This window comes from Mobula birostris, chromosome 6 (assembly GCF_030028105.1).
Source record: "Mobula birostris isolate sMobBir1 chromosome 6, sMobBir1.hap1, whole genome shotgun sequence".
In the NCBI taxonomy this organism is placed as follows: Eukaryota; Metazoa; Chordata; class Chondrichthyes; order Myliobatiformes; family Myliobatidae; genus Mobula; species Mobula birostris.
The window spans coordinates 87,543,502-87,557,520 of record NC_092375.1 but is presented as its reverse complement, the minus strand read 5'-3'; the positions used below and the strand labels follow the sequence as shown (position 1 = coordinate 87,557,520).

At 43.4% G+C, this 14,019-nt stretch overlaps 1 protein-coding gene across 2 annotated transcripts in view; it reads left to right on the top strand.

The window, feature by feature from the left end:
- Positions 1-3,611: 3,611 nt before the first annotated feature.
- cog3 (component of oligomeric golgi complex 3) overlaps positions 3,612-14,019 on the top strand; it is an 84,769-nt gene continuing 74,361 nt past the window's right edge. Inside the window, exon 1 of one of the 2 annotated variants that reach the window (XM_072260805.1) lies at positions 3,612-3,845. In XM_072260805.1, the coding sequence (XP_072116906.1) occupies positions 3,690-3,845 (156 nt within the window). In that variant the 5' untranslated portion in view covers positions 3,612-3,689. The remainder of the gene's footprint in view (positions 3,846-14,019) is intronic. The other variant, XM_072260804.1, reaches the window with a different exon arrangement.

Sequence of the window (14,019 nt, the reverse complement as noted above, 5' to 3'; positions counted from 1 at the left end):
GAACTCTCACCACTCGCACCCATCTTTACATCGGCAGTACGGCAATAAAAACTGCCAGCCCAATACATGAAAGGTGAATAGGTATACCCTAGAATGCAGGAGATTGAGGGGGGGTTTGATAGAAGTATACAAAACTATGAAGGGTGTAGATAGAGAATAGGAGGCAAGCTTTGTCCACTGAGGTTGGCTAAGACTACAACTAGAGTCCATGGATTAAGGGTGAAAGGTGAAATGTTTAAGGGCAACATGAGGGGAACTTCTTCACTCGGGGTGGTGAGAGAGTGTGGAAGGAACTGCCAGCGCAGGTGGTGGATGCAGGTTTAATTTCAAGACTTGGATCGGTACATGGATGGGAAGGGTATGGTCTGGCTGCTGGGCAATGGGACAAGGCAGATTAATGATTTGGCATGGACTAGATGGGCTGAAGGGCTTGTTTCTGTGTTGTAGTGTATACACATCATCTAGCGGCACTTTCTACATGCAGTCTGTGTATAACAGTTACCTGTACATTGTATACTATGGGAAAGAGGAGGGGTACCGGGGGGGGGGTGGTGATAGGAAGGTGAGGAAGAGAGAGGGGGTAAAAGGACAGCCAGCATGAGAAGGAAGAGAAGAGGGTGGTGGGGTGAGAAATTACTGGAGGTTAGAAGAGACATTTTGATAGGTACTTGTATGAGCATGGCAATGGAGGGATATGGGATCACTGCAGGCAGTGGGACAAGTGTCGATAGGCATGATGGTTTACATAAACCGCAGGATAAAAACCCTGTTTCTATGCTGTATAACTCCAACTCTAGGATGAAGTCAGAAAGTCTGGAATAGGAAAAATATGCTTTAATACAATGTTCATGTTTATTGTCCTGGGCATGTATACACAGACTGTAAATACCATAAAAATCAGCTTTTTGCAACAGTCGCACATAACGTTACAAACATGACAAAGGTAAGTTCATCTTAAATTCACCTAAATTCGTCACAGCTTACAGAACAAAAGAAACATTGCAACACCAGTCCAAGTGGAAAAGAAACACAGTCTGAGGTTGGGTCAGGGTTTTTCAGGCCAGTTCATGAACCGGATGGCAGTAGGAAGGTAAGGTATGGATCTTCAGTCTCTGGACGGCAGCAACAAGTACAGGGCCTGGCCCGGATGGTGGGGTTCCTCAGTGAGATATCACACTTACAAAGGTCCTCAGTGCTGGGGAGAGCTGCACCCACCATGTAACTGGCTGAGCCCAGCTCTCCCTGTAGCGGTTTTTCATTCTAGCCAGTCCGAATGGTTTCCACTATAGATCTGCAGAAGTTTCTCAGATGACCTGCCAAATCTCCTTCAACCTCAAAGGAAGTAGAGACGCTGTCACGCCTTTCCCATGGTTGCAATTGCGTGTTGGGCCTACAGTAGGGGTATTGAGACGTTGACACCCAGGAACTTAAAGCCGCTCACTCTTTCCACTGCAGACCCTCCAATGAGGACTGCCGCTGACTCCTTCCTAACGTCCACAATCAGTTCCTTGGTCTTCAGTGTTTCCATTTTATTACAAGCCTTATCATCTCATTAACTCATTAGACTTTCATCCCCGTTTAGAATGAACAATGCTAGTTACCTTCGGTGATGTAGTCTGAGCGCATGTGTGCTGATATTCAACCTCACGTTTCAACTTGAAACGTTGAGTTTCCTTCCTCACACAGGTGCTGCTCATTGAACTCCTCCAGCAGATTGATTGTTTCTCCAGATTCTAGCACCTTCAGTCTCTTGTGTCCTCCTACACCTTATGTAGGGCTCCTTCAATCAAAACTTACAACATTGTTGTTCCAGTGCAAAACCTCACTGGAAAACCACAATCAGTATGGATTGGAAACCTCACCTGACCATTAGCACAAGTGGCAGCCCTGAGATGTGCCTGGTATTAGTATTAGTGGTTTTGCCACTGCTACAGGTCTGGTTATCAAAGCTCTCATTGTGGCAACCGTTGCTTCTAGTTCTGGTGCCGCTGTTAGTGTCAGTTCTCCTGGTGCCAAAGGTCCGGTGCTATTCTTCAATGCTGCTCTGCCTTTCGTTCTTGGTGCCCATTTCCCTCGTGTACTTTGTGCCACTGTCCTTGGTTAGTATTCTTGCCTTCTGGTAGCAATGCTGAATTACAATCACCCCCAGCACAGGCTGTGTGCTTGCTGTACTCACTTTACACTAATGACTGTGAGGCTAAGTACATGTTTAAGTCTGCTGACAACATTGGCCGAATCAAAGGTGGTGTGAAAGTATATATTCAGCCCCCAACCCTTCATTCACGTAATTATTACAACCAGGGATTTTGATCAATTTAACTGAGAATTTTCATTTCTGAAACACATACTCTGTTTTTTCCTCAGTGAATCCCCAAAAAAAGCATCAAAAACTAAAAATTCAAACACTGAAATGTCAGCAGTTCAAAATTATCCATCCCCCTTTGCTCAGCACTTCGTCGAACCACCTCCTGCAGCTATACAACCAGTAGTCTTTTTGGCCATGTCTCTATTAGCTTCACACAACATATGATGGATCAAGGTTTGCCCATTCCTCCTTGCAAAATTGCTCAAGCTGTACCAGATTAGTTGGGGAGTGGCAGTGGACAGCAATCTTGAGGTCTTGCTGGAGATGTTTATTAAGGTCAGGACTCTGACTCAAGGACATCAATTTTCTACATTTGAAGTCACTCTGGCAGTGTTCTTTGGGGAGCAGTAAGCCAAATGCACACGGGTCAGTCCTCATTGGGGGGGGGAGTCAGAGGGTCAACAATTTAAAATTCTTGACTGTTACAATATCAGAGCCTTTGTTCACGTAATTATAAAGAAGGCACGGCTGAACTTTTAGTTTCTTAGAAGTTTGAGAAGATTTGACATGTTATCTGAAACCTTGACATACTTCAGTAGATATGCAGTGGAGCATTTACCGGTGCCCTTTAACAGATAATCCCACATGAAGTAGTGGATACGGCCCAGTCCATCGCGGGAAGAGCCCTGAGCACATCTACAAGCAGCACTGCGCAGGGAAGCAGCATCCCCCACCATCCAGGCTCTGCTGTCTTCTGGCTGCTGCTAGCTGGAAGGTATAGGAGCCTTCGGTCCCACACCCCCAGGTCCAGGAACATCTATTACCCCTCAGTCATCAGGCTCTGGAACCGGAGGGAAGAATTTCACTCAACATCACTCACCCCAACACTGCACTGATCCCACAACCCATGGATTCACTTTTCAAGAACCCTCCAACTCGTTGTCACTATTTATTGCTGTTATTGTTTTCTTGTCGTGTTCGCTCACTTCGTTGTCTTGCACATTGGCTGCCTGTCCACCTGTTTGGTAATGTTTTCCATGGATGCTATTGTGTTTCTCTGTACTTGTCCGCAAGAACGCCAATCTCCGTGTGTCCACTCTGAAATGAGAAATTAGTGTCAATATTCCGAATCTTGGACCACAGTGACGATGTTGGACCCAATGCCAAGGCTGGAGACAGTACAACTGTAACCAGGGCTCCTCGGCACGGAGCCCCTGCCGAGTCCCAAGGCCAAACGCTCTAGGCGCGGAGGCCGTGCTTTTAATCCCGGAGCGGCGCTCCCGCGCTGGGCCGGACTCGGGGCCGCCGCCGCTGTGGGCGGGGCCGGCTGGTGAAGGAGTGCTTCCGGGGTCAGCGCCGGGGATGGCGGGAGACCCGGAACAGAATGGCGGAGGTGGCGGATGTGAGTGAGGCTCGGAGCCGGGAGCAGTTGTCGTTGTGGGAGCGCGGCCCGGAGCCCAGCGCCCCGCTCACCGACGCCCAGCGGCGCAGCGTGGCCGAGCTCCGGGCTGCCGCCGACAACACGCCCTTACCGGCCGAGGTGAGTGCTACATGCCGGACCCGGGCGAGGCGAGGTATCCGGGCCCCGGACCGCCGGCACCAAGAACGAGGGGGGCTCCGCAGCGGAGCCCAAGGGCGAGGACGGAGAGCCGGTGCCCGTTCTCTCCGCCGGGGCCTGGGCTTCCCTCGCCTCTCTCGGTCGGCTGCCACGTAGCCGGAGGTGGGCCGGGGGAGGGGAGAGCCGGAACCCGGGAACAGGCTGGCTGTGTACCTGGTTCCGCCTCCCCGAGTCAGAGACAGGCGTGGCAAACGAACTCCGACCCCATCCTCTAACTACCTCCCTGCCTCCAGCTTCCATCCTTCCAGAGCACCAACCTCCCGACTCACCTACAAACACGTTAGCACAGGGCGGAGGAATGAAAGTGGGCTCTCCAATGCTCAAGCCTGCTCTGTCATTCACAAACACCCCTTTCTCATTATCATTCCTTGGCTCTCCTAATACCCAGATATCATGAAATCAATGACAGAGTACTCGCAGAGCAAAGATTCACCACATTCTGAAATGATAATCAGTACTGCTAGACCCAGTGAGGACGCACGATGCTGAGATCTGGAGCAACACACGAGTATCTGGATGAATTCAATGGGTCAGGTAGCATCTATGAAGAGACTCCTCCATAAATGTTGCCTGGCCTATTGAGTTTCTCCTGTGCTTTGTGTATTCCAACCCTTATTATAAGACAAATCTCTATTTCTAGCTAGTGTGGCTAGCTGAAATGTCCCTGATTCCAACTAGCAGAGCCCTGTAAGAATTTTGCTTCATTCTTCTAAACTCTGAAGATTACAGATTTAACTTGCTCAATTTCTCCTCTTATGGCAAGCCCATCTTTCCAGGAACCAGTGTGGTGAATTTTTGTTGCATGCCCACTTTGAAAAGCATATCTTTCCTTGGGTAAGAAGACTAAATCTGTACACATATTTCGGGTGTGGTTTCAGCAAGGTCTTGTATAATTGCAGGACATGTCTACTCTGCTGAAATCCTCTCATATTAAAGCCGCTTGCCTTCCTATTTGTTGCTGTACCTGCATGTTAACATTCAGGGAATGTATTCAAGAACACCTGGGTCATTTTGAACATCAAGGTCTCTAAGTCTGTCACCGTTTTAATAAAATACATTGCACTTCTGTTTTGTGCACCAAAGTGAATGATGTACACTCGATTCCATGAACCGTGTCCTCCTCACCTGCCATGTTCCACAACCCTATCGGCAGCAAAGTTGGAGATGCAACACTGCAGTGTAGCAGTTAGCACAACACTTCACAGTGCAGGCAACCCAGTTCCCACTGCTGTCTGTAAGGAGTTTGTACGTTCTCCCTGTGACCGCGTGGGTTTCCTCTGGATGCTCCAGTTTCCTCCCACAGTCCAAAGACGTACCAGTTGGGTTAATTGGTCATTGTAAATTGTCCCGTGATTAGGGGAGGGGTAAGTTGGGGGTTGTTGGGCAGTGTGGCTGGAAGGGTCCTGTGCCTTGCCGTATCTCAATAAATAAAATAAAAACATTTAGATTCACAGTAGACAGTAGCTGTGGGTTTTGATTAGTTGGCACGCAAGAGCGCCATTCCTGTGTAACCCTGAAAGTCTGAGCTGACCAACTTGAGAAAGCCTTGTTTGTTTATGTTCTTTGCTTTAGAATCAATTGAGTTTCTATACATGCAATTCATTACTTGCAATTCCATGTGTTGTAACCTTGTCCCTCTACCACCTGCAGTAGTGGCTGTTGTGTATACCACCTACAGAACGCTTATCTCGATGCCCCCAGCACCACCTAAATACCAAGAACAAGGGCACTATTCCATGCCCTGCGAGCTGTCCGGGTGGCACACCGTCCTAACTTGGAAATGTGTTGTCGTTTCCTCATTATTACTGGGACCAAATCCCAAAGCTGCCCAACAACACTGTGGGGTATGTTCACCAGAAGGACTGCAGCCATTCCAGAATGCAGCTTCTTACTAACTTCCCAAAGGCGTTTGGGGAAGAGGCATGAACGGTTGGTACTGCTAGTGATGCACTGATCCTGAAATTGCATAAATAAAAAAAATACAAGCAATCTGTATAGAGGCTTCCAGAAATCCAAATACACCGCACCCACGGGTTGCTCCTTGTTTGTTTGTTCTACGAGTCATATCCTCAGAGCACTCTAACAGATGTGCGAAGCATGATTTTTATTTCATAAATGGATGACTGATTAATCCAACTATTATTCTCTGGGTGTTACATCATGTTGTTAATTATACTTTCCAGCATTTTCCCTACTAGCAACACTTCATTTCTCCTCTGACATTAATGTTCCCTGACATTAGAGCCTTACTCCAGTGGAAGGTGCAGGCATGTCAAATTACAGTAAACTTGTGATGCAGATTTTAACTTTCTGTTGAAGTATCAAACTAATGTATTCTGTTTGCATGTGAATTGGATATAGTGATGATTTTATATGCCTTGTGTAGAAACTGGAAAGAAAAGTTTACATGTATGTAGCACTTTTCACCACTTCAGTGAGCACCACAGTAGTGTAGGGGTTAGCTAAATTACCAAGCAAACTCATGAAAATGCTGTTGATTGTCTTGTATTTTGTTCTCATATAAAATATGTGTGCTCTCGTTGGAGAATTACGGGGGAATCACAGAAGTTCCATTGCAGAACCAAGTTGGTTGAACAGCTCCTTTAGGATTGCAGATCCAGGATCAGGAATTGAATGGGATGTGATTAGTTTCTTTCAGTTTTGTTAAGGGCTCTCTCCATGCCAGGTACCCAACGTTATGCATCTGTTAAGTTGCTCATTCTCGTGGATTTTAACCGTTTGTTGGCTCTCGGACAACATTACCAACTTACCTTGGAGAGGGAAGGCCATAGAGTCAGATAATAAAAGGAATGGAGAGAAAGGAGAAGCAGAAGAGGGAGGAAGTTGTAACTAATGTCAGACTGAACACAAAGACAAGAGTAGAGATGAGTACATAAAGATCAAAGAGGAGGGAACTGAAGGTGCAGAGACGAAAAGTAAGCATGCACTAACGTGAGAGAATACAACAGAACCAGTTGTCTAAACAATGAATGGGTAATAGGATGGAATGGGCTGATTGTTTATGAAATAGAGATGGAGTCAGGTTTGGAGAGGAATTTCCCAAATAATCAGTGCTCTCCCTCCACCCCCCCGCCCCAATTGGCCTAGATTAAACTGTTTTCTCTGGTTCTCATAGATTGATAGAGAGTTCCGTTGTGATATACAAGGGATTAGGTTCATGTAGAATGGATGGGTGGAGTGCTGTGTCTTTTCCTTCATCTATACTGTATCCATCCTATTTTCCAGCATTTGGACCTTAGTTACCTCTTCAATGGCATTTTAAAAAAATAGATGTACCTGCCTCCACCACCTCAAGCAGTGTGTTTCAATTTTAACCATGCTCTGAGATTCTTCCTCAAACTCCCTCTAAATCTCTTGCCATAATGTGCCATTGAGAAAGAAAGTGGTAGGTTTAAATTTAGAAGAGATATTAAATTAATGCAGGAGATTATGATTTACAGTACTGAGTTTACACAGGTCTTCCTAGAGCATTCCTTTAAAGCATTTTTTCTGGCCAGTAATAAACTGTTTTGCAGCATTCACAAATGACTGGATTCAATCAGTTAATTTTGGGCAGTGTTGTGATTATTCAATGAAATGATAGGATGATCAGTGTACGTAGAGCGATTATGATATGGGTAACAACATAACATGCTTCTGATTTGGGGAGAGAGAGGCTTGCAGGGAGTTCTGGGGAACAGAACCCTTGTGTAACTTGAGGACCATCTATACTTAGCATTTGTCTTTACCTTTGCTGCACAGTCAAAGCAAAAAGCAGATAGTTGAAATGGACAAATAAGTAATAAATAGGAGCTAAGGCATCAAGTTCAACCAGAAGGCATTCTCAGCTCTTGAAAGAATAATGCATCAGCTCCTCCTCTGACTCGAGGGCTGTGCCAGAGGATTGCAAATATGACATCAAAATACGATTTAGAAGTAAATTCAGCCACTATAGACTGGTAAGTTTAACTTCAGCGAGGAGAGGCCATTGAAAATTATATAAGACCATAAAGTATAAGAGCAGAGCTGGGCCATTCAGTCCATCGAGTCTGTTTCAACATTTCATCATGGCTGATCCATTTTCCCCCTCAGCCCCAGTCTCCTGCCTTCTCCCTGTAGCACTTCATGCCCTGACTAATCAAGAATCTATCAGCCTCTGCCTTAAATGTACCCAATGACCTGGCCTCCTTAACCACCTGTGACAATAAATTCCACAGATTCACCACTCTCTAACTGAAGAAATTCCTCCTCTTCTCCATTCTTAAAGGAAACCCCTCTATTCTGAGGCTGTGTCCTCTGGTCTTAGACTCCCCCATTGTAGGAAACAACCTCTCTACATTCACTCTTTTGAGGCCTTTCACCATTCGATAGGTTTCAATGAGGTCACCCCTCACTCTTCTGAGTTACAGTGATTGAGGTCTAGAGCCGTCGAACTCTCCTCATGTGACATGCCTTTCAATTCTGGAATCATTTTCGTGAAACTCCTTTGAACCCTCTCCAATGTCAGCACATGATTTTTTATTTTTTAAATAAGAGGCCCAAAACTGTTCACAATACTCCAAGTGAGGCCTTATGAAGCTTCATCATTACACAACACACAAAATGCTGGTGGAACGCAGCAGGCCAGGCAGCATCTATAGGAAGAAGTACAGTCAAGACCCTTCGTCAGCCAGAAACATCGACTGTACTTCTTCCTATAGATGCTGCTTGGCCTGTTGCATTCCACCAGAATTTTGTGTGTGTTGCTTGAATTTCCAGCATCTGCAAATTTCCTCGTGTTTGCCTTAACATTACACCTTGCTTTTATATTCTAGTCCTACTGAAATAAGTGCTAACATTGCATTTGCCCTCCTCACCACCAACTCAAGCTGCAAATTAACCTTCAGGCAATCCTGCAGAAGGACTCCCAAGTCCTTTTGCACCCTAGAATTTAGAATTTTCTCTCCACTTAGAGAATAGTCGACCCTTTCATTTTTTCTACCAAAGTGCATGACCATACACTTTCCAACACTGTACTCCATCTGCTACTTCTTTGCCCGTCTCCTAATCTGCCTAAATCCGACTGTAGCCTCTCTTATTTCCTCAAAACTACCTGCCCATCCACCTATCTTCATATTGTCTGCAAACTTGGCCACAAAAGGCATCAAATCCATCATCCAAATCATTGACATATAACGTAAAAAGAAGCTGTTCTAACACAGACCCCTGTGGAACACCCTGGCAGCCAACCAGAAAAGGCTCCCTTTATTCCCACTGTTTGCCTCCTGCCAATTAGCCAATGCTCTGGGGTGTATGCTAGTATCTTTCCTGTAATACCATGGGCTCTTAACTTGTTAAGCAGCCTTGTGTGTGGCACCTTGTCAAAGTCCAAATGCACAACAGGAAGAAAGTAAGTTGTCCTTTGGAGAAATATAGAAGAATAAGGAAGAAAGCTGTCACTGATTTATGAAGGGAAATCATGCATGTCTTACTTCCAGTTGCAGGTTTAATCCATGCAAATTGAAGTCATATCAAGAGAACATTTTTGAACATTCACATGATAAACAACATCCCACCTCTCCCCAAAGCACTTCAGCCTGAAATGATGGTATTGAACTTGGCACTTGTTGATTCCTACCTTGACCAGCTCTGGATATGATTTGGGAGCAGGAACAGTGAAAGATTTTTGTGATTCTTCTCTTCAACGTTAGCAGTATCCTCCTTGTTAAAGCTGCCTTCTAAAATTTTGCCATAAATATTTCAAAATGTTCTTTACCAATTATTTAAGATGTAGTGATAAATTATAAAGATAAATGGCAAATCTTGTATGATATGTCTGACTTATAATTGTCATTTACTTATAGATATTAGATGTTTTTGATTCTTTAGACTGATTAGTTAATTGAAATTTTCTGCAAAGCTAAATAGAAATGACTACCATATGTATAAAACTCTATTGTCTTGATGATTCCTATACTCTGTTACTCATTTTATTGGTAAAACATTTAATTCATCCGTGTGTGCATTGTAATGCAACTAATTGTAATGGAATTCTTTTTACTGAGTGACAGTTTTTAATCTGATTGTTGTTTTACAATGTTTTACATTAAAGCCACCCTGTAGGTGTAATGATGTCTTGACAAGGTTTTAGCAGGATCAGAATGCAGTCTGGTGGTATTTTTGCACCTTGATAGGGTATGCTGAGTTTTCCTTTTGGCAAATCCTAATACCGGAACAGAAGGCTGACTTGACAAGACCCCGGGCTTAATTCCAATTCTACCAAAGCAAGCATGGGCTTTGTTAGTCCACATTCAGATTGAAGAGAGCCATCTTCCCAAATTGGCTGGGCTGTAACTGCTTTCTTTGTGTATCATAGCATAAATTTTGATCAGATGGGGAGTGCAATTATTGTGTTGCATTACAGACTCGTGGAATATGCTTTATGGTGCAGTGGCTCTTGAACCATTTGTCCTTCGTCAAAACAACATCCATCCTATTTTCCAGCACTTGGCTTGTAACTTTCTATGTCATGATGTTTTTTACGTGTAGTGAGCATCAATTGTGTTTCAATTTTAACCACCCTTTGAAAAAGATTCTTCCTTTAATTCCACTAAATCTCACAGTCCCTTACTGTAAGGGTATACACTCTCGTTATAGATCCCTCTGGTTAAGGAGCTGTTCTCTGGCCATTACTCAGCTCATGCATTTGTGTTCCCTTAAAATGCTATAGTTTAATGCCTACTTCATTTAACTGAAGCAGCTTTGCATCTCTTCTAAGCTGCAGAATTTTGATCTATTGGATTTGTAGTTTAATCCCTGCTTGTAAGATTTGTTTTACTTGCTGCTCATTGGCTCAGTGGGGTAGGATCACGACCCCTAGTCATAAGATTGAGAAATGTTTCCCTGAATCATGTGCCAAGCTCCTTCCCCTGTGCCCTAGTGTTGTTCACAGTTACAGTGATAAATATGGAAGCAGCACTGATTAATGAAGTGAATCTTAAAAGGTGCATCCTAGTTGGCATGGAAATGTGTTATCTGCAGTTACCCTCTGTCACACCATATATTCCCACCGAGATTCATCTTCCACACCGTATACTCATTTTCCTGTGGGCATTCACAGTGGATAACAGGAATGCAATGGAATCAAGGACAGACAACTAATGCAAATACAAATAATAACTAATTTTTTTTTTTGCTTGTTGTAGTAGATATCGACTCCATGAGAGAGACATCCATCTCGTACCACTTGCCCATTCTCTCCTCATATCTCTGCAAATATTTTATTTAGCTTCCTTTGAGCACACAATTTAATCTCCCTCTATTTAGAGTATATTCCAGATAACTTGGTTCATTAAAATAACCTCGTGTTTCTCTTACTTTTTTTTGCCAACCACCTTTATTCTGTGTTTCCTGGGCCTTGATCTCTCTGTCCAGGGGGACAGTTTCCCGCTCTCTGTCTACTCTGTCTATATCCTTCATTACTTTAAATATCTCTGTCATGTCCTCTCACAGCTTATCCATTTCCAGTGGCAAACAACCCAGCTTTCATATAACTAAACTCCCTCATCCTTAAGTCACTTTGAGAAAGCTTTTCAGCACTCTATCCAGACCTTTCAAATCTTCCCTAGGTGGCATCCAGGATCGGACGTTGCTAGAGTTGTTGCTTAAAATATTTTAAGGTTCTTCTTGACTTGCTTACTGTTGTAGCCATTTGTAAAGGTAAAAATACTTCCATTTTTAACAACCTATGCATATTTTCTTGTATTCCTTTTTAAAATGTTGTCCTCAACTTTGTATTGGCTGCTAGTCTTCCTACTGATCTGGAATGCTTCACAATTCTGAACATTGAGATTAATTTTCCACCTTTCTGCTCATTCCACCAGCCCTGTCTGGATCTTCTGGAAGTCTGTTACTACCCTCCTTAGTTTACTACACCACTCAGTTCTGTCAAATACAAGTGTAATCATTATTCTGCAAGTTTATTAAGCAGCAGTGGTTCTATTACAGATTCCTGGTTCTTCAGTCTTATTAACAGCCTCTCACAGTGTTTCTTGAAGCTTAGCTAATTTCCTCTCCATCTTGCCAAATGTTCTTCTATACCATGGCTTTCAATCTTAGTGTGGCACCTCATCAAATATTTTTGGGAGTTAATGAGAGAAAAGCCATCCTCATGTCAATTATTTTTCTCTCATTACCTCTCAGATACCTTATCAAACAGTTTGTCAATCTAGTTAGCCACAATTTGCCTTTTGAGAAATTGAGCATAGATTTGTTACTCGATCCACACTTAAAAGCTGCTCATCCTGCCCTTGATAATTTTTCCAGTTTTTCCCGTTTTTCCCACTTCACAAGTTAAATTATCTGTTTTATAGTTACAGATTGCCAATCCTTAGTAAGCACTTTTAAATCAATAAATGTTTGGGTCTCTGCAGCACCACTCTTATTGCCCTTAACAACCTAGGATGCATTCCGTCTGAATGGGATTGCCTTTCTACCATCAGTTTTTTCCAATTTTAATCTCAGAGCACCCCACTGCTGTGTGACTTCAGCGTTATCCTCCTTGATAAAGAGTGATGTCAAGTATTCACCTTGTACTTTAGTCACATCTTCTTCCCCATCAGTAGATTCCCTCTTTGGTTCTTACTCAGCCTCACCTCTCTTACAGAGCTTTCCTTTTTTGTGTTTCTACAGAATATTTTTGGATTCTTATTTTGTTTGTTGCATTCTTTTCCCTCAGTTTTTCTTCTGCTCTGAACTATGATCAGTCTGCTCGTGTGTTAAAACTCTGCCTTCCTTTATATGAAACTAATTGATAGAAAGAGTCAGCATTTATAGAAAGAGAAACAGCAGTTCTGGTCAGTAACCTTTCATCAGAAAGAAGAACAGCCTGTTGTCATTTTTTGTTTCCCCTGCTCTGTTTTACTCCGCTTAGTTTTTGTTTCACCCAAAAATTGAAAATATTTTTAGCGTAGAGACGCTGAAGTTCAAAAAGGCAGCTCACCAGTCACCACTATGTCAGAGTTGAAATAGAACTATTAGATTCTAACCTCCACACAGCATGGGAACAGGCTCTTCAACCCAGCTCGAGAGCATAGAGTCATTAAAATGATTAATTATCACTGAAGATTCGAATTGTCTTTAAAGTATAACCTCCTCTAACACTGTGTGCACTGTGGAACGTTTGAATATGCATGTTGAAGCAATATCAGATCAAAGAAATAATGAGCTAATTATGAAACATTATAAAAACATGAAAAGGGCTGGTTCCTGATTATGAACTGTGTAACGGTTAATAGCAACATTTTATCAACTTAAGACAAACTTTTATTGTGATTTATTTACATGTTGAGATACAGTGTATAATAGGCCCTTCCAGCTGCACCACCCAGTAACCCCTGATTTTACCACAGGACAATTTACAATGACCCAATTAATCTACCAACTTGTCTTTGGACGTGTGGAAGGAAACTGGAGCACCCGGAGGAACCCCACGTGGTTATGGGGAGAATATACAAACTCTTTACAGAGAGCAGCGGGAATTGAACCGAGGTCACTGGTACTGTAAAGCATCGTGTTGACCACTCTGTTACCTTGCTGTCCTTATGTCCATACTACAATGCAGCAGAGCCTGGTAAATGTTAAAGGTCAGAGCTATTTATGTTTGGACAGCATTTTCAGTCTCTGCAGCTGTTCCATGATCCCGACACACGCGTTGGCTTACTGCCTGTGCAAGGAGATTGGACAGCTTGGTGGGATCTCTCCCAACACAAGTGAACATGACACCACGTCCCTATCTGGGTAAAGAAATTTTATTTGTCTTTTGTCAGCTCAACATTAGACACTGATAACCTGTGGTTTTCTGTTCGATTGGAGGGCTTAGTTATCAAGTGGCTAACTCAGCATGTTGGGTAATATTTTTTGCTCACTTTGGAAAACTCGGATTCAATTATTGTGAGAAATAGAAGTAAAGGGGTTTAATTTCAGTATCTGTCCCCGTGTCCTATCCTGAATTCCTGTTGTATTTAACATCCTACGTACTTGAAATGCTTCCTTACTGACTGATGAATTCAGTGAAGACCCATGCTTTTGTCCAGGAATGTTGCCACCACCTTAGATG